Source organism: Amblyraja radiata, chromosome 9 (assembly GCF_010909765.2).
Source record: "Amblyraja radiata isolate CabotCenter1 chromosome 9, sAmbRad1.1.pri, whole genome shotgun sequence".
NCBI classification, from domain to species: domain Eukaryota; kingdom Metazoa; phylum Chordata; class Chondrichthyes; order Rajiformes; family Rajidae; genus Amblyraja; species Amblyraja radiata.
Genome location: NC_045964.1, coordinates 60,545,227 through 60,572,150, shown reverse-complemented (window position 1 = coordinate 60,572,150; position 26,924 = coordinate 60,545,227). Strand labels below are relative to the sequence as shown.

Genomic DNA, 26,924 nt, shown 5'->3' with positions numbered 1-26,924 from the left:
ACTAACTAAATAAATCAATTTGAATGTGGTGAAAACATTTGCATGCTATTAACAACGAGATGTAAATAAGTAACATTGGATCGGAAATCCATGTTTATATGGACCATCTTTTGAGCCAACGTTCATATTTTTTGCACCTTATCAGTTGGCTCTACCAAGTAGACCACGGCCATCTCCCATAATAAGAGACAAAAAGAAAAGTTAAAATAATCGCACGCGGGCAGACGCCTGTGACTTTAAGTTGTCGAGACGATCTTAGCACGATTCTCCCTTGCAAAAGAGAACATGCCGTGGTCTACTTCATGTCAGTTTTATATCTTGAAAATATTTTATAAGGATGTTTTGCAAATTGGTTAAGTTTTTTTTTGTCTGTACTCATTTTTGGTTGAGTTTTGTGGTTTTTATATTTTTTTAAAAGTTTTTATTTAAATTTATATCGATGCTTAATTAAAAAAAATATATGTATATATATATATCTAAGTGCTTCATGAGTCATCAGTCAAAAGATGGCTATCAACCCTTCAAAGGCCTTAAAGCCTGCGGCCCGCTTAGCAAACAGCCCTGGGAACAGAGTGCACAATCAAACCTGCAGAAGGATCGCTCTACCTCTCCGTCACCTGTGTCTTCCCCCCTCTGCCACCCCCCCCCTCCCCCCCCCCCCCCTCACCAACATTCCCCTCCAAATTGGGAACTTTTTTCTGCTTCCCTGAATGCAGGTGTTCACCAAAATACAATCTGTATCCATGTCTCTGAGCATCACTCTCAATGATGAATCAGTGACCACATCGTGGCATCCTTGTAACAGCCGTTTCAAACCTCCACCATCTGCCATTTGTTTAAAAATGCCCTTTGCTAGTAATGACCAAGAGGTCATAGGTCATCTGCTGGAGGTCTGCACTTCATTCTTATACATCAGTAAAGTAAAACAATCTTCAGATAGAGAGAGAGAGAGAGACGAGAGAGGAGAGAGAGAGAGAGCTAGAGAGAGAGAGAGAGAGAGAGATAGAGAGAGAGAGAGAGAGATAGAGCGAGAGCGAGTAGCAGAGAGAGAGAGATATAGGAGCGAGAGAGGATAGAGAAGGCAGATCGAGAGATGAGAGCGAGTCCGCCTTCTCTCTCTCGCCTCTGCGCTCTATCTCGGCTCTGCTCTCTCTCTGCTCTCTCGCATCTCGTCTCTCTCTCGCTCTTTCTCTCTCGCGCTCTCTGCGCTCTCCTTATGCTGATGGGCTCTAGTAGATATTCATATAGACAGATAGACTGAATCTTGATTAGTACAGGTGTCAGAGGATATGGGGAGAAGGCAGGAGAAAGAGGTTAAGAGGGGAAGATGTTGTCACCATGTTATAGGAAAGATGTTGTCAAACTGGAGAGGGTTCAGGGAAGATTTACGAGGATGTTGGGAGGACTCGAGGGTCTGAACTATAGGGAGAGGTTGAGCAGGCTGGGACTATTCCATGGAGCGCAGGAGGATGAGGGGTGATCTTATAGAGGTGTATAAAATCATAAGAGTTCAGACTGATGTGGGGGTGGGGGGGGGGGGGGGGCGAGACTGAAGAAAAGAGGAGGCGGAGACAGTGGGCTGTGGGTGGGAGAGCTGGGAAGGGGAAGGAGGGAGAAAGCAAGGACTACCTGAATTTGGAGAAGTCAATGTCAATACCCCAATATTGAGAAGGTTGGTATTAGCGCCGTTACCAATGTGTTGGCTGGGAGACCCCCGGCAGATGTGGCCCACTCAAGAAAAGACATTAGTCCAACGTCGCTACAAGACGTTACTAAATCCAATTGATTATTTTAGATATTGCCAAAAATACATGGTGGATTTTTGAACAGCAATAAAGTCACGACTTTCCCTGGAGTAGGAGGGAAAGTGAGATTTAATGCCGGTGGGGAACAGATATATCATTTACATCCCCCCGCCCCATCTGTTTTCTATTCCAATATATCCCAACAGAAATTTGGCTGAAACCCCTATTGCAGTAAATTCAAAAACCTCTCCAGAGATGTTATTTTTCTCTCTCTCTCACTGCTGTCACCTCCTCTATCCCTGGCCCCTATGAAGCATTCCTTCATCAATGTATCGTTATTCTTTGGCGACTATGCCGCCTAGTGGCCGCTTTGTCACATAGCTGCTCTCTGGCGAATTCCAGTCCAGGTTGGAGATAGATTTGTCGTTTATTATTAATATAATTATATTTTTTGTAAAAGCAAACCACAAAGAGAAAAGTATAGCTTTTGTTTTGAAATCATGGTGACAAATTGGCCTTTTAAAGCAGGAGAATAAATCCTCAGCTTGCGTTGCAGCGAGCTTCAAATAACTCTTCGCGTCAGAAAGACTCTTCACTGAAAGACGGCGGGATGCAGTTAACACAAACTAAATGTATGTCAATTAAGTAAAGTTTCCACAGATCTCAATTATTGACGTTGCTATGGCCATCAAAGCAAGGTTCACGACCATACTACCCTTTGTTCCAATTTTTTTTTCTTTCGGCGGATCCCTGTCATAGATTCATACTTGGTGGAAACAGGCCATTCGGCCCCACTTGCCCACACTGACCAACATGTCCCAGCTACACATTCCCACCTGCCAGCACTTGTCCCAAATCCCTCCAAACCTGTCCTATCCATGTACTTGTCCAACTGTTTCTTAAATGTTGGGATGGTCCCAGACTCAACTACCTCCTCAGGCAGCTCGCTCCATACACCCACCACCCTCCGTGTGAAAAGGTTACCCCTGGGATTCCGATTAAATCTTTTCTCCTTCACCTTGAACCTATGTTCTCTGGTCCTTGATTCCCCTACTCTGGGCAAGAGACTCTGTGCATCTACCCGATCTATTCTCCTCATGATTTTGTGCACCTCAATAAGATCACCCCTCATCCTCCTGCACTCCAAGGAATAGAGACCCAGTCTACTCAGGGACTCCCTGTAGCTCAGGCCCTCAGAACCCCCTGTCTAGAAGTATTTTGAGGAACAAACAATATATCCAAATTATTTACGATATTTCCAAATATTTCAAAAAAATATTCCAAAGGACAAGAAAAAAGGAAGAAAATCAGCATGCAAGAATAAAATCTGTTGCACATTGTTAGTATACTAAATAAAGATCGGAAGTATACAATGAATCAAAGCTGGAATATCAACACTTAATTTTCAGATTTTTTTAAAATCCTTTACGTCACATTATATAGACCAATACATGACAGGAACAGGCCCTTTGGTCCAGAAAGTCCCGGCCGATCCAGATGCTATGTTACACTAATCTCTGCCTTCACGTGACCCATATTCCTCCATCATAGGGTCGTCTACTTGTGGGTAGTCAGAGTCCAGCGACTGAATCTAGCACCTGATGTGCCAGCTCATGACTAGGGGCTTCCAGATCTCACCATCCTGACCCCCGTCACCACCTGCTGGTCGCCATAGGACTTGTTAGGGTTGGAGGGCACCTGTGCGTGACTTTGTTTAACGTGGGGAGACTGGTGCACGGACAGCCACCCCACGGTCCTTGACAGATCTGGGTCAGGATCCAGTGGCATGGAGTCCAAGACGACCGGGGACCCTTTTCTGCTGCAGCCTTCATCTGCCTTCCCAGCCGTTGTGACGCTCCACTTAGGTCAGCCATCGTCCTCCGCCTGTTCCACCGTTGAGATCTTGGTTGGATTGCTCCATGCCGCGCATATCTAAAAGTATCTTAAACGCCACTGTCGTACCTGCCGCCACACCATCTTTGGCATTGCGTTCCTGGCCAACACCACTCTACAAATGAAATATAACATGCCCTGCGCATCTCCATTCAACTTCCCCCCTCTCAGTTTATAGCTACGCCCTCTGGTGGTGGACATTTCCACCTTGGAGGGAAGAAAGGTTCCGACTATCTACCTAATCTCTGCCTCTCATAACTTTGCATACTTCTTTATCAAATCTCCTCCCGACCTCCAGTCAAAACAGTCCAAGACCATCCAGCCTCTCCCTGTAGCTGAAAGCCTCTAATCCAGGCAACATTCTGCTATTTCCCCAATAACTGGGAGCCCATTGTATTGACCTGAAATAATGATAACACTAATTTGTTCGATAACCAACTCCCTGGCCAACAAAGGTTTATAAGTAGCAATCATATCTCCAAGAATGCCGACACAACTAAGTTTTACTTCATGTGACAGGCCATATGATTTTTTGGATATTTTACCGCGAGGACATGCCTATTCGAATAATTTCCCTTTGATTGCAAAAATGAAGACTGCAAACAGATTGCTGGATCACGAAAGCGATTTCAGAATCTCTCTGCAATATAACCCCAAGCTACCGTCAGTTTAATGTGCAAAGATTGTGATGCCAATCACTCTTGTCAATACAGCGTGGAAACAGGCCCTGCAACCCAACGCACCCACGCCAACCAAGATGCCACATCTACACTAGTCCCATTAGCTTGCGTTTGGCCCATATCCCTCTAAACCTTTCCTACCCATCCAGGAGTCTTTCAAATGCTGTTACAGTACTGCCTCAACTATCTACTCTGGCAGCTTGTTCCATATACCCAGTGAAAAAAAATTTGCCCCTCAGATTCCTGTTAAATCTTACTTCTTTCACCTTAAACCTTTATCTTCTGATTTTTTCATTCCCTCACTCTGGGCATTTGTCCTTTCTATTCCTCTCGTGATTTTGTACACCTCTATAAGATCACCCTTCAGCCTCCTGTAGGGTCGCCAACTGTCCCGCATTAGCCGGGACATCCCGTATTTTGGGCTAAATTGGTTTGTCCCGTACAGGACCGCCCTTGTCCCGTATTTGACTGCTACTACTCGGGTCGAGGGGACTGTCGGGTCAGAGCGCCGCGTCCGGCCCTGCCTCACCCGTCCCGACGTAGTGCAGCCCATGGAGTGGCGGCAGCGCCTCGCCCGTGGCCTCGTCGGTCGGCAACCCGGCCAGCTGTCCGACCTTCGGACCTTCGCTTACCGCCGACACCACCACCACCCCTCCTTCTCATGGCCGATCATCGGTTCATGAGTTGGACGGGGTGCCAGACTTTGCGAGCGACATCGCACGGCCCGGGCCAAAATTCCTCAGCTGACCCGCCGACTGGGCTTTGTGTGCAGTCCAGCAGTCGGGCCCAACTCATCATTCACCCAGCCACGGCCGAGTCGGTCAACGAATTGCCGTGGGGAATTTGTCCCTTATTTCGACCTTTTGTCCCTTATGTGGGATTGAGAAAGTTGGCAACCCTAGTCTCCTGCGCTCCAAGGAATAGAGTCATAGCCTGCTCAACCTTTCCCTGTAGCTCAGGCCCTCAAGTCCTGGAAACATCCTCGTACATCTTCTTTATGCTCTTTCCAGGTTAATGACGTCCTTCATTATAGCAGGGTGACCGAAACTGAATGCAATACAACAAATGCGGCTAAACCAACATCTTCACAACTGTGACATAACGTCCCAACTTCGATACTCAATACCCTGACCAATGAAGGCCCATGTACCAATAATTTTCTTGATCAACCTATCTAGGTGTGGCGCCACTTTCAGGGAGCTATGTACCTGCGTTCCTCGATCCCTCTGCTCCACGACACTCCCCCGGGCCCTGCTATTCATCGTGAAGGCTCTGCACGGTTTGACTTCCCGAATTGCAACACCTCAGACTTATCTGCATTAACCTGCATTCGCCATTCCTCAGCCCACACGTCCAACTGATCAAGATCCTGGTGTATTTGTTTCACTGCCTATGATACCACCCACTTTAGCATCATCTGCAAGCTTACCAATCATGACTTGTACATTCTCATCCGAACCGTTATTCGAAACCACAGACAGCAATAGATCCAGCACCGATCCCTGAGGCACACCACCAATGATAAGCCTCCAGTCCGAAGAAACATCCTTCCATCACATTGAATGGCGGTGCTGGCTCAAAGGGCCGAATGGCCTACTCCTGCACCTATTGTCTATTGTCCTTCCATGAAGCCAAATTTGTAATCAGTTAGCTAGCTCATGAGCGAGCGGAGCAGAATTAGGCCATTCGGCCCTTCAAGTCTACTCCACCATTCAATCATGGCTGGTCTATCTCTCTCTCCCAACCGCATTCTCCTTCTCCCCATAACCCCTGACCTTCGTACTAATCAAGAATCTATCTATCTCTGCCTTATAAATATCCATTGACTTGGCCTCCATCTGTGACAGTGAATTCCGCAGATTCACCACCGTCTGACTCCCTCTCCAGAGATGCTGCCTGTCCTGCTGAGTTACTCCAGCTCTTTGTGTCTATCTTTGCTTCCAATTCGCATCTGCGGTTCCTATTCCACACACTTGAGATCAAGCCTTCTCCAGCCGACAGTGGGCCTATCAGGGAACCACCCCTGCCCGAAGTCATCAGTCATCGGCCCTGATTTGCCTGGTCTTTCCTCACCCCCCCAGTTCTACCTTCAGTCTGAAGAAGAGGCCTGACCCAAAGACGACACCTAGTAATGTTCTCTAGAGATGCTGCTTGACCCGCCGAGTTACTGAGCCACTTTGTGTCTACCTAACAAAGTTCTTCCTGGCTGTTCCTCTTGGATGTTCTAACTGGTCGCCCTCCATCTCCTGCCTTGCCCTCCCAGTTTCAATCGCACATTTGATGCGATAGACTGCCGATAATACAATACAATACAATACAAAATAAACAATAGGTCAGGAGTAGGAAATTCGGCCCATCGAGCCAGCACCGCCATTCACTGTGATCATGGGTGATCATCCACAATCAGTAGCCCATTCCTGCCTTCTCCCCATATCCCTTCATTCCGCTATCTTTAAGAGCTCTATCTAACTCCCTCTTGAAAGCTTCCAGAGAATTGTCCTCCACCGCCCTCTGAGGCAGAGAATTCCACAGATTCACAACTCTCTGTGTGAAAAAGTTTTTCCTCATCTCCGTTCTAAATGGCTTACTCCTTATTCTTAAACTGTGGCCCCTGGTTCTGGACTCCCCCCAACATCGGGAACATGTTTCCTGCCTCTAGCATGTCCAAACCATTAATAATCTTACATGTTTCAATAAGATACCCTCTCATCCTTCTGAATTCCAGAGTATACAAGCCCAGCCGCTCCATTCTATCAACGTATGACAGTCCCACAATCCCGGGAATTAACCTGGTGAACCTTCGCTGCACTCCCTCAATAGCAAGAATGTCCTTCCTCATATTTGGAGACCAAAACTGCACACAACACACTCATTAACTAGCCTGAAAGTGCTTTATTCCTGAATCGTCTGCCAAGAGTGGATGGGATTCTCTCTGTTTACCGGTTAAAACCTAGCCACCGGATCAAATATCAAGCTATGTGTATCATAGCCCAAAATAATATTAACTTTCATTAGAGCAGAATTAGGCCATTCGGCCCAGTAAATCTACTCTGCCATTCAATCATGGCTGATCTATCTTTCCCACTCAACCCAATTTTCCTATGTTCTCCCCGTAACCCCTGACACCTGAATCTATCTATCTCTCTGCCTTAAAAATATCCATTGACTTGGCCTCCATAGCCTTCTGTGACAATGAATACCAAAGATTCACCACTCTCTGACTGAAGAAATTTCTCTTCACCTCCTTCCGAAAGGAACGTCCTTTAATTCTGAGGCTATGACCTCTGGTCCGAGACTCTCCCACTGGTGGAAACATCCTCTCCACATCCACTCTATCCCTTGCCCTTCACTATTCGGTAAGTTTCAATCCTTCCAAACTCCAGCGAGAACAAACGCTCATCATAGGTTAACCCACTCATTCCTGGGATCATTCTTGTAAACCACCTCTGGACCCTCTCCAGAGCCAGCACATCCTCCCTCAGATATGGTGCCCAGAAATGCGCACAGTACTCCAAATGCAGCCTGACCAGTGCCTTATAGAGCCTCAGTATTACATCCCTCTTTCTGTATTCTAGCCCTCGTGAAATAAATGCTAGCATTCTGTTTCCCTTCCTTACTACCAATTCGACTTGCAAATTAACTTTTTAGGAATCCTGCACCAGCACTCCCAAGTCCCTTGGCACCTCTGATTTCTGGATTCTTTCCTCATTTAGAAATTAATCTACGCCTTTATTCCCACGACCAAAATGCATGACTCCACACTTTGCTACACTATATTCCATCTGCCACTTCTCTGCCCGCTCCCCCAACCTGACCTAGTGGTTCTGCAGAGTCCCTGCTTTCTCTGCACTACCTGCGCCTCCACCTATTTTCGCATCATCTGCAAACTGAGTTTAGTTTGGAGATACAGCGCGGAAACAGGCCATTTCGGCCCACCGTGTCCGCACCGACCAGCGATCCCCGCACATTAACACCATCCTACACACACTAGGGACAATGTTAACATTTACCAAGCCAATTAACCTACAAACCTGCACGTCATTGGAGTGTGGGAGGAAGCCGAAGATCTCGGAGAAAACCCACGCAGGTCATGGGGAGAACATACAAACTCCGCACAGACAGCACCCGTAATCAGGATCGAACCCGGGTCTCCGGCGCTACTGCTGCGCCACCGTTACCGCCCCACAACTTGGCCACAAAGCCTTAAATCCTTTAAAGTCCTTTAAATTCTGAGGCTATGGCGATCTCTGGTCCTCGAATCTCCCACTGGTGGAAACATCCTCTCCGCATCCACTCTATCCATATGAACTTTGATTCAGAGAATTGTGTGGCTTTAAGGAGCTTGACGGCAATGCAGTTTGCATCAGTATTCTTCTCGCCTGCACCGAAGATCAACACTGAACACTGAAGCTATTGATGGCACCATGGGATAGATAATGATAATTGCTTGCCTTATTTAATGAAAACATGGGAGAAAAATATCTGTACCATTGATTTTAACTAAGTGCCCCTAGCAAGATGGAACAATGTGACATCAATAGCCACATTTTTCACCATAAAATCTCTCTGAGCTATCAAAAATAAATAGCTTTTGAGACATAATTAATCTTTTGTCCTGTGCTTAATATTCAGTACGGAGACCACTATGGCCCTTATATACAGCGAACCCTTGTCATTAAATGTTATCTTTGTATGCCTCGTTGTCACCTTCCCCATCTAACAATGATCTGTGCTACATTTTACCTTGAGCATCTTCTCCTTTGATCTCTTCTTGTCACACCTTACCCTTTCCATATCTCTGAGTCTCCCATCTCCCCTGACTCTCCGTCTGAAGAAGGGTCTCTACCCGAAACGTCACCCATTCCTGCTCTCCGGAAACGCTGCCTGGCCCGCTGAGTTTCTCCGGCATTTTCTGTGTCCACCCTGGTGTCTCATCACGGACCTCATTATAGTGGATTTCGGGTTGTAGCGGATGGAGGCCAGCATCGCCACCACGCTCGGCTGGTGAAACCTCCCCCCCCCCCCCACGGTCCGCACCGTCTCCTCAGCCAGTCCTGTAGCCGCCCGCGGGCCGCGTCCATCGACTGTGCCGACCCTCGCCTCTCCCCCCCCCCCGTGCCCGCCCGCAGGCCGGGGCCGTAAACTCACCCGGATTCCAGGCCCAGTTCCAGACCGAGAGTCTGAGGAAGAGTCCCAACCCGAAACGTCACCCATCCATGTTCTCCAGTGATGCTGCCTGACCCGCTGAGTTACTCCCAACACCTCACATCCAACATCTGCAGTTCTTTTTTTCTGCCACTTAGACAACGATACTCTATTACTCGATAATCCCTCACTCAGTTACAGCGGGCAATAACACGGCAGGAGCGGACACCACTCCCCCTCCTGTGGTCTGTTATAACAGGGGTTTACTGTCCTTCAAAAGCAATTTTGAACTTTTCATAAGTGATAGGAGCGGAATCATGCCATTCGCTCATTCAGCGTATTCCATTCAATCACGGCTGATCTATCTGACCCCATTCTCCTGCCTTCCCCCCATACTCCCTGGCACGCGTACTAATCACAAATCTATCTATCTCCGCCTTGAAAATATCCACTGACTGGGCCTCCACGGGCAATGAATTCCACAGATTCACCACACTAAAGACTGACTAAAGAAATTCCTCCTCATCTCCTTCCTAAAGGAACATCCTTTAATTTTACAGCTGTGACCTCTGGTCCTAGACTCTCCCACTCGTGGAAACATCCTCTCCACATCTACTCGATCCAAGCCTTTCACTATTCGGTATCCTTTGAAAGCTTTCATTAATTTGGGGCCAAACGACATTCTCTCATGCTTAAAACCGTTGCTTGCATTTATAACCCGGAAGTTCTGCAACCCTCATGACGGCTGAGCGTCAAAATGGTGGGTTTAACGGCTGTAATCGCGTGCGCGGAAGACGTGCGGTTCTTGTCCCAGGGCTCAGGCCATCTCCGGGAACCGGCCACGTCGTGCAGGAGAGGTGAATATCCAGATCTGCTTTCGTCTTTGATACGAGGGTAAGATACCTGTGGTTGACCCATATGAAAGGTTTTTTTTCGGGGCAGGGAACGATACAATGATGAAGGAAACCAATCTGCCCACCAACCCCCTCCCCCCCCATCAACCCCCCCAACCCCCCACCAAAAGGGTATTGCGACCTCTGTATGGTGATTGTGCCGAATGGTCTGTGGCTGTTTGCACCCACTTTTCTGTTGCGGTTGACGACACATGGCAAGCCTGGCCATGTGAAACGACACCCAGATCGTTAATTCTAACCCCCCACTGTTGCTCAAGAACTTCTTATTCCCCTTCCCGGGTCCACCCCGAGGCCTGGGGGTTATCTCAAATTTGTATTTCAACCAAAAATTGTCCGGGCAAAAATCTTCAATCCCATCTCGTGCTGATCCCACGGCTTTCATTGGATGTAGTTGTGCAGCAAATTAAAACTCTGCGCATTAAAACTTGCTCAAAAAAGGAGCTAAGATGAAGTCATTTGACAAACGAAGATGGCAGTTTCGGAATTGGCGTGTACATATTTCTCTGTGCCGATAGTTTAAAAAAAAAAAAACAACCCAATTTTGATTATTTCATGGCTGCACAAAGTTATCAGCAAAATTGCCGTTACCCTCGGCGACAATGTCACAAATCTTTACTCCCTTTTCTCTCTCTGACTGAAGTTCTTGAGGAACTAGCTCGACACCAGAGATCACTGCCCCGCTCAGATGCACCGCTCACCCAACTTCTCGCCAAATACCGGTTTGCCGAATCTTTTTTTTTTTTTTTAAAGGTGTATTTGACCGACTAGTTGGTGACGAGCGAGCGCAGTGGTTGGGCCAGTCTATCTCTGGGACTTGCAGTTTGCAACAGGCCCCCTGCCGCATCTCGGTTGAGTTTTCACATGGTTAGCTGTTTGCAAGTGGCCATTTTATAAGGAGAGAGAGAGAGAGAGAGAGTGGGGGTGGGGGGGTTGGTGGGAAAGTGAGGATGAGGTGAGATAATTTGTGGGGGGGGGGGGTTGTGGGATACAGTTATGCTGCTACTCATTCTAAAAGTCAAAATAGGCTTCTGCCTCTGTAGTGGGTTTTGAAAGGTAAATGTGAGGTAAATGTGAAATACTTTTTGTTGTATGAAAATAACCGGTCAATGTTTGGGTTCCATTTTGTAAAGATATTTGTCAATGTCAAGTCAAGGGGTAAAGTAAAATGGCCACCTTATTGCTTGTGTCAGTCCCCGGAAATGGTGGACTTATTGTTATTGGATGTCTGCAGCTGTTACCTTGAAGGATGCGATTTCATCTTTCATTTATTCTTCCCCGTCTAGACTGTATCAGGATTAACTGTAACTCCAGTAAGTTATTGTTCAAGTTTCATTTTTGTTTCTCGATCGCGCTTTTAACTGTGTTTAAATGAATTGCTTAATATGTATGTATTGTGGTTATGTCTTTCGATACACTGGGGAAAACTGGACTTTCTGAATTTGCAAATGAATTAATAATAAGTTTAAAAAATAAAATAAAGACACAGTCAAATCTCATTTAACAATTACCAACTAAAATGTGTCCAAAAATGTTTTGGTACCTTGATAGAGAACAGCAATTTGAATCGAAATATTGTTCTTGAATATAGAAATTAATTTGGCTTGTTACCTGGTGCTAATCATAACCACTTGTGATTCTCACGTTATGGGCAGACAACTGTTTAGCTTTCAGCTCTGTCCAGTTCAATGTAATTTGACTGCCCAACTAATTGCTTGCATGTTTTGAATGGTCAGAAGAACTATGTGTTTAAAAAATGCTTTTACAATCGTACAAGTAACTATGAGGGGAATCATTTAGCAAGCAGATGGTATGTGATAGGACTAGACATGATTTCATTGTGGAAAAGTTTGGATTGTAGATTTATCCACGCCCACTTTAATAAGTGCTCGGCAAATCAGTAGTTGCACAGTTTTCCAATGTCAAACCTAATTTTTCAATGACTTCTACATCTTTGCAAATGGAAGTAACATAACAGAGAGTGCTGGTTAACAATAAGGTGTAGCCTAGATTCTGTGCTTCTTTGAGGTCTTAGGTCTTTGCCTTAGCCAGACTTAATACCTCAAAGTCTGAGGTATTTGACTTATTTCTTATTTCTCTTGAAACAGCAAACATAACTCTGCCTATGGCAAGCAAAAATTTGCTCATTTCCCAACAGTGTTGGTTTGTACACATTCAGAGGCTTTTATGGGCCTGTCCCACTTAGGCGATCTTTTGGCGACTACAGGCGGCTACCGCAAAATTTTCGGCGACACTGGCGACTATTTTTGTAGTTGTAGGTGCTGTCGTAGATTGTCACCAGGTGTCGTAGGTGAATTCCATTAAAATTAGTCCCTGGCAGTCACCTAAAGAGTCGCCTAAGTGGGACAGGCCCATTAAGATGTACACTGATGCTAAAATCTAGGCCCGAAGGTAAGTATTCTGCCATTGTAACTATTGTAACTATGCGTACACTCAACCGTTATTGGACTTAAGTTGGACCCAACAGTCGATCACACCTATTGTTTACGTTCCACGAGTACTACATATTGTGCAGGAAGCAACTGCAGACACTGGTTTAAACCGAAGATGGACACAAAAAGCTGGAGTAACTCAGCGGGACAGGCAGCATCTCTGGAGAGAAGGAATGGGTGACGTTTCGGGTCGGGACCCTTCCTCAGACTGAGAGTCACGGGAAAGGGGAACAAGAGATATAGACGATGATGTGGAGAGATATAGAACAAATGAATGCCAGTCTGGGTTACAACGTGGTTGGAGAGCAAGAGGAATCACAGAGGGGAGCAGCGAGAGAGGATGTTGCAGAAGACTGAAGAAGGGTCTCGACCCGAAACATCACCAATCTGTGGAGGGAATGGGCAAACACAGCACGGGACTTTAAAAAAAATCCTATTGCACTTCCCCAATTGCAAAAACAATTCACCCTCCCCCTCCTGTCCTGCCAGCAGCTGAAGTAAGTGTTGTATGATGGCAACATTGTTGCAAATGTCAGGTGGAGGACTGTGATATCCCATTCAGGTGAAAAGTTGGTGGAAGCACAGTGTTCCTGTATTGCAACTTTGTATCAAAATTTGTTGGAAGCTGGTAGGGTGGATTTTAACAGTAAAAATCTTGTTAAAGTGGGTTTTTTAAACCTTTAAATATCAATAACGTGAAATATTACATCAAATCGGAAGGAAAGTTGATTAGATCGACGACGGGAAAAAACTAAGATTCTGCAAAGATTTTAGTGCTACCATGTACCGTTTTGACAAAAATACAATCACACAGACACACATAGAAACAAGATGAGACTTTTAATAGTATATAGATATATATACACACACACACACACACACACACACACACAATTAATCTTTTTCTCCTTTATTATGTTGTTTACAGTGTACTGTGTTTACATATTCTGTCGTGCAGTAGCAAGTAAGAATTTCATTGCTCTGTCTGACACCTATGACAATAAAATGCTCTAGACTCTTGAAGGGCTATTGATTTGACCAAGGGCTGAGCGGAACAAAGGACCTCCTGGATAACCAGAACTGAAATAAATGTAATGCTCCCTGACTCTCAGTCTGAAGAAGAGTCTCAACCCGAAACGTCACCCATTCCTTCGCACCAGAGATGCTGCCTGTCCCGTTGAGTTACTCCAGCATTTTGTGTCTGTCTTGGAATAGACCTTTACACTGGTACTGAGCCATCTTCAAAAATTGTTGTTGATGTGGTGAAGGTTTGCCTAGTTCACGATGTGCAAAGTGTATTTCCCTCCCTCATTTATATTTCTCTGTTTTCACGTAATCTATCTCACCCTATTACCTCGGGCTGCAGTTTAAACTAACACTGCTGTGAATTGGGGAAGACCTGTTTCATATGAAGTAAATCATTGGATGCGGACTGGACCTGATTCTCAATGCGTGGGTGCACCACCTATTGTTGGCAATGGGAAAGACATTTCACAAAGCCTACTAAATCTGAGAATCATTTCGTCCGTCCAATTTATTCCATCAAGCAATTGTTCGTTCAGAGTTGCGCCAAACCACATTTTCCTCGCTGCTGTGCCAAATCTTTATTTTCCTGTTAGCTTTAGTTTTAGAAATACAGCTTGAAAAACCAGGCCCTTCAGCCCACCGAGTCCGCACCGACCAGCGATCCCCAGCGATTAACATTATCCTACAATAGGGCCAAATTTTACATTCATACCAAGCCAATTAGCCTTCTTCTTCTTGCGTATGGCGTGCACGGCCTAAAGTTGTAGGACAACTTGTTCTATTTGATCTTATTTGATTGTGCACGCCAGGTTGATTGCATTCGTTGAAACAGGCCGGACCACGTGAAGGTTGCAATCTCCCACCCCGCCAATTAGCCTACAAACCCTGTACGCCTTTGGAGTGCAGGAGGAAACTTTAGATCTCAGAAAAAACCCATGTGCGTCACGGTGAGAACATACAAACTCAGTACAGACAGCACCCGTAGTCGGGATCGAACCTGGGTCTCTTGCGCTGCGAGGCAGCAACTCTACTGCTGCGCCACCGTGCCCTGTTCTCTCTGCCTTTACAAAATTCTTGGAAGCATTCAAGACACGAAGGAACTATTTGACAATGATTGATCATCAATCGATCAATTGAAATGAGTGAATAGTTAATAATTTAAGTAATCATTTAGCTATTTGAGTAATTGATAGATCGATCCATCAATTCATCAATCAAGCAATCAATTAACTAAATGACTATTTATGTAATTAACTATTTATACATTTCATCCATTCATTCATCCACTCATTTATCTACCTATTTACTTGCTTGATTGATTTTTTTGGGGGGATCTGGTCTCTGCCAACTATGGCAACAATTTATTCCCTATCTCTAACTGGCCCCAGAAGATGCCAAGCACAATATGGTGGCACAGCGGTAGAGTTGCTGCCTCACAGCGACAGAGACTCGAGTTTGATCCTGACCATGGGTGATGCCTGTACGGAGTTTGTACGTTCTCCCCGTGACCCGCGTGGGGTTTTCTCCGTGATCTTTGGTTTCCTCCCGCGCTCCGAAGACGTGCAGGTATGTAGGTTAATCGGCTAGGTGTAAATGTAAAAATTGGCCCTCGTGTGTGTCGGATAGTGTAAGTGTGCGGGGATCACTGGTCGGCGCGGACTCGGCTGTTTCCACGCTGTATCTCTAAACTAAACCAAGCTAAAACTGATAAGGCACCTTCTGAAATGGCACAACTCCGAAGCAGTCTGCTTGGTGGTTTCAGAGAGCATTTAAGGATCAACCACTTGTGGTGGGCCCGGGGTCATTTACAAGCTCGACTGGGCAAGGATGGCAGAGCTCCTCCTCTGAAGAACATCAGTAACAAAAGATGCATAGACACATTTTGGTGATAGTTTTTTTTTTAATCTTCATGGACTTTTCTGTTAAGTCCAACAGTTTTTGCAGAATACCTAGTTATCAACAGAGTTTGCATTTCTCAGCTACCAGGGTGGAAGAGTCCCAACCCAAAACGTCATTCTTGCCATTGAGGGAGTGCAGCGTAGGTTCACAAGGTTAACTCCCGGGATGGCGGTTCTGTCATCTGCTGAGAGAATGGAGCGGCTGGGATTGTACACTCTGGAATTTAGGATGAGAGGGGATCTTATTGAAACATAAGGGTTTGGACAGCTAGAGGCAGGAAACATGTTCCCGATGTTGGGGGAGTCCAGAACCAGGGGCCACAGTTTATGAATAAGGGGTAAGCCGTTTACAACGGAGTCGAGGAAACACTTTTTCACACAGAGAGTGGTGTATGTGGAATTCTCTGCCTCAGAGGACAGTGGAGGCCGGTTCTCTGGAAACTTTCAAGAGAAGGTTAGATAGGGCTCTTAAAGATAGCGGAGTCAGGGGATATGGGGAGACGGCAGGAACGGGGTACTGATTGTGGATGATCAGCCATGATCACATTAAATGGCGGTGCTGGCTCGAAGGGCCGTATGGCCTACTCCTGCACCTATTGTCTATTGTCCATTGTCTATTATCAACTATTTATTTTTCTTCAGAAATGCTGCTTGACCCGCCGAGTTAATCCAGCACCTAGTGTCTCTCTTTGGTATAAACCGTCATCTGCACTTCCTTTTTGTTACATGGTGGAATTGATATCACAGCAGGGTTAGTTTATTTTAGAGATACAGTGTTGAAACAGGCCCTTCGGCCCACCGAGTCCATGCCGACCAGTAATGACCCAACATTCACTCGTCCATTCCTACACACTGGGGACACTGGGGCAGGACTATAAAACCCCGGATGCCTGAACATGACTCAGTCACTCTGCAAGATCGCAAGGGAGAGGCCACAACTCTCATTCTAAGCTGTGAATCAACTGAACTGTGAGTCTGCAATGTACTTGTAATAAATTATTTGTTAGCCCTTCATGACAATGCCTTGAATTGTTTGGCCTGCTGCCCTGCCTGTGCTTGAAACTGCAATGCCATATTAGGTCCGACTGTGTTTGGAAGGAATAAATGCTTTATTAGGTCCCACTGTGTTTGGTTCAAAAGTCCCACTCATTTCGTGACTTCCGCTTAGTGGACAGTTCGCGCTGATTGTGTAATTTCCGGTAAGCGCAGAGGTCACACTGATTCCAGAAATGCCGCTGACTGAGGAACCCCCAAAGTGGAGAGGCCGCGCTCAGCCGTGTGAGTATTCAAGAAAGTTTACTGCCTTATATATGGTGTGTGAGTCAGTGATTGTGTGTGAATGTGTTTGTGAGTGTATGTGTGTGTGAGAGGCTGTGCGTGTGCTTGTGTGGTTGTGTGAGTTTCTGTGTGAGTGTGTTGTGTGTGAGTGTGTGTGTATGTGTTTGTGAACTGTAGGTGTTGTGTGTTTTGTGAGTGTATGTGTGTGCGAGTGCTCGTGTGTTTGTGAGTGTGTGAGTGGATGTGTGGGGTGTTTGTGAGTGTGTGTATGTGTGAGTGTTGTGTGAGTGCATGTGTGTGTGAGTGTTTGTGTGGTGTGTGTGTGTGTGTTTGTGTTGTGTGTGTGTGGGTGTGTGTGTGTGTGGTGTGTGTTGTGGTATGTGATGTTGTATGTGTGTGATTGTATGTGTGTGTGTGTGAGTTTGTGTGTGAGTGTCTGTGTGCAAAGTGGACGTTTTTGTGTGTGTGAGTGATATGGTGTGTCTGGTGGTAATGTGTGTGTAAGTGCAGGTGTGTGTGTGTGTATGTGTGTGAAGTGTGGTGCGTGTGGTGAGTGTTGTGTGTAGGTGTGTGAGTGGTGTGTGCGTGTGTGTAAGTGTGTGCGCGTGTGTGTGTGCGTGTGTGTGTGTGGTGTGTGTGTGAGTGAGTGAGTGAGTGAGTGAGTGAGTGAGTGAGTGAGTGAGTGGGTGGGTGAGTGGGTGAGTGAGTGGGTGAGCGAGTGGCAGCTCAGTGACTGAGCTGGCAGCCCAAGAATCCATTCGGCCCACAATGTCCATACTAGCCCTCTGGAAACCAGTCCCTTTGGCCCACAACACCATACTAATACCCCCCCCCCCCCCCCCCACTGGCCAGCAATATTGAAATTGGTGGAGCGGTGTAATATTGCGTTGGGGGACCAGCCCTCCTGTGTGAGGATGGGACCCAACGGGTACCATTTACTCTAGTATGAATCTAAACTCACGACTAAACAGTGTGTTGTTCAATCATCTAGAACAAATGTGTGTGAACTGTTGGAAAAAGTGAAACCTTTTTTACTTTTGCTCTGTTTACTGCTCATTCCTCTTCAGTTGGAGGAGTTGGAGGGAAATTCAGAGTTTGGACATTTCAGAGCAGATCTGTCCTTAAAACCTGTTGCCCTGGCACGAAATACATTGATGGAGGTGGGTCATAAGTGAGAAGAGCAGAATTAGGCCATTCGGCCCATCAAGTCTACTCCGCCATTCAATCATGGCTGATCTATCTCTCCCTCTCAAAACATAGAAACATAGAAACATAGAAAGTAGGCGCGAGAGTAGACCACCAGGTCCGTCGAGCCCGCACCGCCATTCGCTCATGGCTGAACACTAAACAGACACACTTACCCACAAACAGTAGACACAAGACACAGAACACAAGACACTACCCTCCCCTTTATACCGCTATCACCCCTCTCCACCCCAAGAACCTCGTGATCTCCTGGGGGAGGCAAAAAAACGGATAAAAACCCAGGTCCAATTCGGGAAAAAAAATCCGGGAAATTCCTCTCCGACCCCAATCCAGGCGATCGACACTTGTCCAGGAGATCACTCAGGTCTTACTATACTAACCATACCTAGGTCCATATCCCTGCCCTCTCCCCGTAGCCCCTTATCCCCTTGGCAGCTAAAAAACCATCTATTTTAGTCTTAAATATATTTAAAGTTTCTGCTTCCACTGCTCCCTGGGGCAGTGAATTCCATAAATTAACCACCCTCTGGGTGAAGAAGTTCTTCCTCATCTCAGTTTTAAAAGAGCCCCCCCTTATTCTGCAACTATGTCCTCTAGTTCTAGTTTCCCCGATCATTGGGAACATCCTCGGTGCATCCACCCGATCAAGGCCCCTCACGATCTTATATGTTTCAATGAGATCGCCTCTCATTCTTCTAAACTCCAAAGAGTAGAGTTCCAGCCTACTTAACCTTTCCTCATATGTCAATCCCCTCATTGCAGGAATTAATCTTGTAAACCTTCGCTGCACTGCCTCCAGGGCTAGTACATCCTTTCTTAAGTATGGACCCCAGAACTGTACACAGTGTTCCAAATGTGGTCTCACTAATACTGTGAACAGCTGCAGCAAGACCTCCGTGTTTTTATACTCAATCCCATAGCAATAAAGGCCAAAACTCCATTGGCCTTCCTGATTGCTTGCTGCACCTGCATACTAACTTTTAGTGATTCATGTACTAATACCCCTAGATCCCTTTGCGTTGCATTACAACGCAGCTCCTCCTCATTTAGAAAATAACTTGCCCTATCATTTTTTTTCCCAAAGTGAATGACTTCACATTTATTAGTATTAAATTTCATCTGCCAAGTTGTTGCCCACTCACCTAGCTTATCTATATCCTTTTGCAGACTCTTCCTATCCTCCTCATCCCCTACTTTTCCTCCCATTTTTGTATCGTCCGCAAATTTTGATATATTACACTTGGATTCCCTCCTCCAAATCATTTATATAAATTGTGAACAACTGGGGTCCCAGCACCGACCCTTGCGGAACCCCGCTAGTTACCGGTTGCCATCCCGAGTATGAACCATTTATCCCCACTCTCTGCTTCCTATTTGTTAGCCAATCCTCTACCCATGCTAATATATTACCCCCAATCCCATAATTTTTTATTTTTAGCAATAGTCTCTTATGTGGCACCTTGTCAAAAGCCTTTTGGAAGTCCAAGTATACCACATCCACCGATTCCCCTTTATCCACCCGGGTTGTTACTTCCTCAAAGAATTCGAGCAGATTCGTTAAACAGGACTTCCCCTTCACAAAACCATGCTGGTTCTGTCCGATGAAGTCATGTTTATCCAAGTGCCCCGTTAGTGTTTCTTTAATAATTGTCTCTAACATTTTACCCACCACCGATGTTAGACTAACCGGTCTATAGTTACCCGCCTTCTGTTTACTTCCTTTTTTAAATATAGGTGTTACATTGGCCATTTTCCAATCCACTGGGACCGTTCCTGCCTCCAGGGAGTTTTGGAAAATTATCACCAATGCATCCACAATCCCCACCGCTATCTCCCTCAAAACCCTTGGATGTAATCCATCAGGCCCAGGGGATTTATCCTCCTTCAGTCTCATTAATTTCCCTAATACCACCTCCTTGGTGATCTTAATAGTATTTAGCTCCTCCATTCCTACCGCCCCCTGTTTATCCAGCGTTGGAATATTTTTTGTGTCTTCTATGGTGAAGACTGATACAAAATACTCGTTTAATGCCTTTGCCATTTCCATGTTCCCCACCAACAACTCTCCAGTCTCACCCTCCAATGGACCAACGTTCACCTTAGCCACCCTTTTTCTTTTTATATAGCTATAAAAACTCTTACTATTAGTTTTTATGTTGTTCGCTAAATTCCTTTCATAGTCTATTTTCCCCGTCTTAATTAATCTCTTAGTTATTTTTTGCTGACCTTTAAATGCTTCCCAATCCTCTACCCTCCCACTATCTCTGGCTACCTTATATGCCCTTGCCTTCAGCCGAATACTATCCTTTATAGTTTTACTGAGCCATGGCTGACTGTTCTTACCCTTACCCCTTTTTTTCTTCATAGGAATAAATTTTTCTTGAAGGTTATACAGTATACCCTTAAACGTACACCACTGCTCATGTACCGTCTTATTCTTGAGTCTGCTATCCCAGTCAACTTTGATCAGCTCAGTCCTCATACCTTCATAATCAAAACCTGCCTTCTTCCCGTAACTCCAGACACCCTCACTACTCAAGAATTTGCCTTGAAAACATCCATTGATTACTCTTCTGTTCAATGAATTTGCATACTTGGTGTATGGTATGCAAATCAAAGACAATAGACAATAATTGCAGGAATCGGCCATTCGTCCCCTCAATGTGATCATGGCTAATCATCCCCAATCAGTACCCCGTTCCTGCCGTCTCCACATATCTCCTGACTCCACTATCTTCAAGACCCCTATCTAGCTCTGTCTTGAAAGTATCCAGAGAACCGGCCTCCACTGCCCTCTGAGGCAGAGAATTCCACAGATTCACAATTCTCTGTGTGAAGAAGTGTTTCCTCGTCTCCGTTCTAAATGGCTTACCCCTTATTCTTAAACTGTGGCCCCTGGTTCTGGACTCCCCCAACATCGGGAACATGTTTCCTGCCTCTAGCGTGTCCAAACCCTTAATAATCTTATATGTTTCAATAAGATACCCTCTCATCCTTCTAAACTCCAGAGTTTCACTGTGATCATGGCTTATCATCCACAATCAGTACCCCATTCCTGCCTTCTCCCCATATCCCTTGACTCCGCTATCTTTAAGAGCTCTATCTAACTGGTGTGTTCCTGCTGCCTTCAGATCCAAGATAAGTCGAGAGTGTTTTATTGTCGTATGCCCCAGATAGAACAATGACATTCTTACTTCAAGGGAAATTTGAATTAATTTTTAAGTCAACGGAAAATAAATTAAATAAAGTGATGGACAGAAGGCCCAGTGGCGCAGCTGGTAGAGCTGCTGCCTCAGAACCCCAGAGATCCCGGTTCGATCCTGAACTCAGGTCCTGACTTATAAAGTTTACTCCTGCTCCCCATGTGTTTTTCCCGGGTGCTCCGGATTACTCCCACATCCCAAAGACGTGCGGGTTTGTCGGTTAATCGGCCCGCTGCAAAAATGCCCGTGATGTGTCGGGAGTGGATGAGAAAGTGGGATGATGTAGGACTAGTATGAACCAGTGATCGATGGTCGGCATGGACACGGTGGGCCGAAGGGCCTGTTTCCACAAAGGTCACAAGTGATAGGAGCAGAATTAGGCCATTGGGCCCAACTAGTCTACTCCGCCGCTCACTCATGGCTGATCTATCTCATCCTCCTAAACCCATTCCCCTGCCTTCTCCCCCATAACCCCTGATGTATCTCATACCTTTAAACCAACAGACTGAAGTTGGTCTACTATCTATTTCAACAGACAATAGACAATAGGTGCAGGAGTAGGCCATTCGGCCCTTCGAGCCAGCACTGCCATTCAATGTGATCATGGCCGATCATCCCCAATCAGTACCCCGTTCCTGCCTTCTCCCCATATCCCCTGACTCCGCTATCTTTAAGAGCCCTATCTAGCTCTCTCTTGAAAGCATCCAGAGAACCAGCCTAAGGCAGAGATCTTCAGTTTCCTCCCACATTCCACACTCTCAGTACCCCGTTCCTGCCTTCTCCTACCCTTTCATTGATGGGTAGGTAGGGGTCAGAACCCAACAATAACTCTTCTGGACTTCACAACAGTGCAGTGAGTTTTTATGCATCCTTCTCAGAAGACATCGATTCAACGGAAAGACATGAACGCACAGTGTTTCTTGCCCAGAGGCAGGGACTACCAGTAGACAATAGACAATAGGTGCAGGAGGAGGCCTCCACAGCCCTCTGTGGCAATGAGTTCCACAGATTAACCACCCTCTGACTAAAGAAGTTCCTCCTCACCTCCTTCCTAAAAGAGCGCCCTTTAATTCTGAGGCTACGCCTTCTGGTCCTAGACTGTCTCACCAGTGGAAACATCCTCTCCACATCCACTCTATATATGCCTTTCATTATTCTGTAAGTTTCAATGTCATCCTTCTCTTCCAGAAGCCAACGGCATCTGGCACGACAAGCAAATAAATGACTATTCTTAATTCATGAGTCGATAAAAAGGTTGACCCTTGAAAATGCAATTGTTTCAAACATGCAATTTTGAGGCAATTAACACTCTTAAGTATTAATGAACACATTGATATATCGGGCGGTCACGGTGGTGCAACGGTAGAGTCGCTGCCTTACAGCGAATGCAGTGCCGGAGACCCGGGTTCGATCCCGATCACGGGTGCTGCCTGCACGGAGTTTGTACCTTCTCCCCGTGACCTGCGTGGGTTTTCTCCGAGATGTTCGGTTTCCTCCCACACTCCAAAGGCGCGCAGGTTTGTAGGTTAATTGGCTTGGTAAATGTAAAAATTGTACCCCAGTGGGTGTAGGATGGTGTTAATGTGCGGTGAATCGCTGGTCGGTGCGGACCCGGTGGGCCGAAGGGCCTGTTTCCGCGCTGTATCTCTAAACTAAACTAAACTAAATTGTCAAAAGTCCTCAGTTTCTACTGTCCGACCTACACTTGTCATTGAGTGAATATCAGTTACATTTTCAACGGAGTTAGTACACGAAATGAGGCGTTTTGTCGCAGGCCATCGGCTTTGTATCTTAAGCAGTTTGCATAATCGTAATAGAAACCTTTATAGTTGCATTATTAATTATGCTGTTGCTTAGAGGACATGCTCCACATTCTGAATACATTGATTCCAATTCCCATTGCCATGTTATGAAGTAAATGTCAGTATTGATTGTTCTTGCTGGTACATGGTCATCTGATCAGTAACACCAATTGAAATGTCATGCTGTTTATTGCATGGATTAATGCCCTGCCTGGTGCATACTTGGCATGTGCAATGAACTTGACTTTGGAATGAGTCTGAAGAAGGGTCTCGACCCGAAACTTCACCCATTCCTTCTCTCAGGAGATGCTGCCTGTCCCGCTGAGTTACTCCAGCATTTTGAGTCTATCTTTGGAATACGTTATAGTCATAGAGTGATACAGCATGGAAACAGGCCCTTCAGCCCAACTTGCCCACATATGTCCCAGCTACACTAGTCCCAGCTGCCTGCGCTTGGTCCACATCCTCCAAACCTGTCCTATCCATGTACCTGGCTAACTGTTTCTTAAACAATGGGATAGTCCCAGCCCCAACTACCTCCTCTGGCAGCTTGTTCCATACACTCACCACCCTTTGTGTGAAAAAGTTACCCCTCAGATTCCTATTAAATCTTTCCCCTTCAACTTGAACCTATGTCCTCTGATCCTCGTTTCCCTTACTCTGGGCAAGAGACTCTGCATCTACCCGATCTATTCCTCTCATGATTTTGTACACCTCTATAAGATCAACCCTCATCCTCCTGCACTCCAATGGATAGAGACCCAGCCTACTCAACCTCTCCCTGTAGCTCACACCCTCTAGTCCTGTCAACATCCTCGTAAATCTTCTCTGTAACCCTTTCCAGCTTGACAACATCTTTCCTATAACCAGGTGCCTAAAGATAACATGGTCATCTAAAATAGGCCTTGACTCTCGATAACATCAGAGCTCTGAGATGCTGCCAATACTTGCTGCCTGATGAAGTGCAATGATTCCCGACAGCAATTCGTTGACCAACTCGGCCGTGGCTGGGTGAATGATGAGTTGGGCCCGGGTGCTGGACTGTACACAAAGCCCAGCCGGCGGGCCAGCTGAGGAGTTTTGGCCCGGGCCACGCGACGTCGCGCGCAAAGTCCGGCGCCCCATCCAACTCATGAACCGATGATCGGCCATGAGAAGGAGGGGTGGTGGTGGTGTCGGCGGTAAGCGAAGGTCTGAAGGTCGGACAGCTGGCCGGGCTGCCGACCGACGGGGCCACGGGCGAGGCGCTGCTGCTGCTACTGCTGCTGCTGCTGCACTCCATGGGCTGCACAAAGTAGGGACGGAAGAGGCGGGGCCGGACGCGGCGCTCCGACCCGACAGTCCCCTCGACCCGAGTAGCAGCAGTCAAATACGGGACAAGGGCGGTCCTGTACGGGACAAACCAATTTAGCCCAAAATACGGGATGTCCCGGCTAATACGGGACAGTTGGAAACCCTACCAGGTAAAGTGAAATTCCTTGTTTTTGCATACATAGTACACTCGAAGGATAGGCCACCAAAGTGGTAAACATGAAGCAGACAAGATGGCGCCCAGCTCTGGTGACTATTTGCATGCCAGCCACAGAGGCAGGTCTGCAAGCACACATTATAACCGCTCCACACTCTCTACTCTTTAGTTCAGTTTAGTTTAGAGATACAGCACGGAAACAGGCCCTTCTGAACCGACCAGCGATCCCAGCACACTAACACTTTCTGACCAGCGACAATTTACACTTATACCAAGCCCGTCAACCTGCAAACATGCACGTCTTTGGAGTGTGGGAGGAAACCGAAGATCTCGCAGGTGGCGGGGAGAATGTACAAACTCCGCACTGACAGCACTCGTAGTCGGGGTCGAACCCGGGACCTACAGCAACATTCCTTATTTTATCGGTATACGGTGTAGGGCTCAATTGTAATAACAGGTTAGAACGCAACAAAAGGATTTTATCGTACCTTGGTACACGTGACAGTAAAATAAAACTAAACAAATCTAAACAAAGGCACTGACAAAGTTTCAAAAAGTACTCATCTCTTCTTTGTTCCTCAACCCCCACCCCCCACCCCCCCCCCCCCCCCCCCCATGGCCCCCCCCTTTACTTCGCAGTGGCCCCGCCATGCCGGGTCCCTCTAAGTTCTGAGCGGTCTCCCTCCCCCACCCCCATCGCAAAGTCTTCCTTAGTTCTCAATGCCTCCCCTCCCCAATAATCTGTGATGATCTGTAGAAACGAGGAACTGCAGATGCTGGTTAGCACACAAAAGGACACAAAGTGCTGGAGTAACTCAGCGGGTCAGGCAGCATCTCTGGAGAACATGGATAGGTGACGTTTCGGGTCAAGACCCTTCTGCAGTCTGAAACGTCACCTATCCATGTTCTCCAGAGATGCTGCCTGACCCACTGAGTTACTCCAGCACTTTGCAACCTTCTGTAGACCACTCCACGGCCAAAGTATATGTTTCGACAGAATTAGAGAGAGGGTAGACGAGGAGAGGGAAGCGAAAAACAAGAGGGGGGGAGGGGTAAGACCTCGTGGAAGGAAATCAAGTCAGGGGGTATAGATTAAGGGGAAATGGAACATAGCACAGGTACAGCCCCTTCGGCCCACAATGTTTGTGCTGAGCACGATGCCAAGACCAACTCTTGTCCACGAGTGCCTAATCCATATCTCTCCATTCCCTGCATATCCATGTGCCTATCCAAAAACCTTTTGAATGCCACTATTGTATCGGCCTCCACCACCAAGTATGATTTTTTTTTTCGTTCCAGGAACTATCAAAATAAATAGATTGTAGCGGCTCCTAGTGGTGGGACTGGGAATTCAGAACCCTCGTCATCGGCCGGGTCTGTCACGTGACCGGGGGGAGTTTGTTCGGGGGCTTTTGGAGAGTAATTAGTAGTTAGCGCTCCTTCGCATCGACAGGAGCTGTAATCGTTAGTTCTAGACTTGGTGCGCAGTGTTTGAGTATTTGCTTTTGCTATCAAAGAATATTTTGCTCAATCTTGCCTGGGCTCGCTATAAGATTATAATTTTATTAAAAAAGTACCATTAATAATCATGTGTCAGGATTTCATCAGCATTGAAAAGAACAAGACATGTAATGTGTTAAATCATGGACAGCACGTTCTAGACGCTCGCCACCCTCTGTGTAGAAAAATCTTGCACCGCAAATCTCCTTTCAATTTTGCCCTTCTCAATTTAAACCTATGTCCGCTGGTATTTGATATTTCCATCCTGGGAAAAAAAAGGTTCTGACTGTCTACCCTGTCTATGCCTCGTAGAGAGGGGTGTTTAGTTTATTTCAATTTGGAGATACAGCGCGGAAACACAGACCTTCTGCCCGCCGAGCCCGTGCAGACCAGCGATCCCCGCACACTAGGGACAGTTTACGATTTTCGCCGAGCCAATTAACCTACATCACCTGTAGGCTTTCGGAGAATGAGAGGGAACCGGAGCACCCGGAGAAAACCCACGCAGGTCACGGGGAGAAGGTACAAACTCCGTACAGACAGCACCCGCAGGCAGGATCGAACCCGGGTCTCTGGCGCTGTAAAGACAGCAACTCTACCGCTGCGCCACCGTGAGTTCGTCTGGTTAATTTCCCCAGTTCCTCAGCAAATAACCTATTCCACTGTGCTGTTCCACTGTGCCACCATTTGTGTGTGTGGCGTGATAGCACTGTCAA

At 46.4% G+C, this 26,924-nt stretch overlaps 1 protein-coding gene across 19 annotated transcripts in view; it reads left to right on the top strand.

Annotated features, from left to right (window-relative positions):
• The window catches only part of nrxn3 (neurexin 3), a 1,403,890-nt gene that overhangs the window by 612,280 nt on the left and 764,686 nt on the right, over nucleotides 1-26,924 (top strand). For all 19 annotated transcript variants that reach the window (XM_033027583.1, XM_033027578.1, XM_033027577.1 and 16 more), the window contains one exon: nucleotides 11,661-11,687. In XM_033027583.1, coding sequence (XP_032883474.1) covers nucleotides 11,661-11,687 — 27 coding nt within the window. The remainder of the gene's footprint in view (nucleotides 1-11,660; nucleotides 11,688-26,924) is intronic.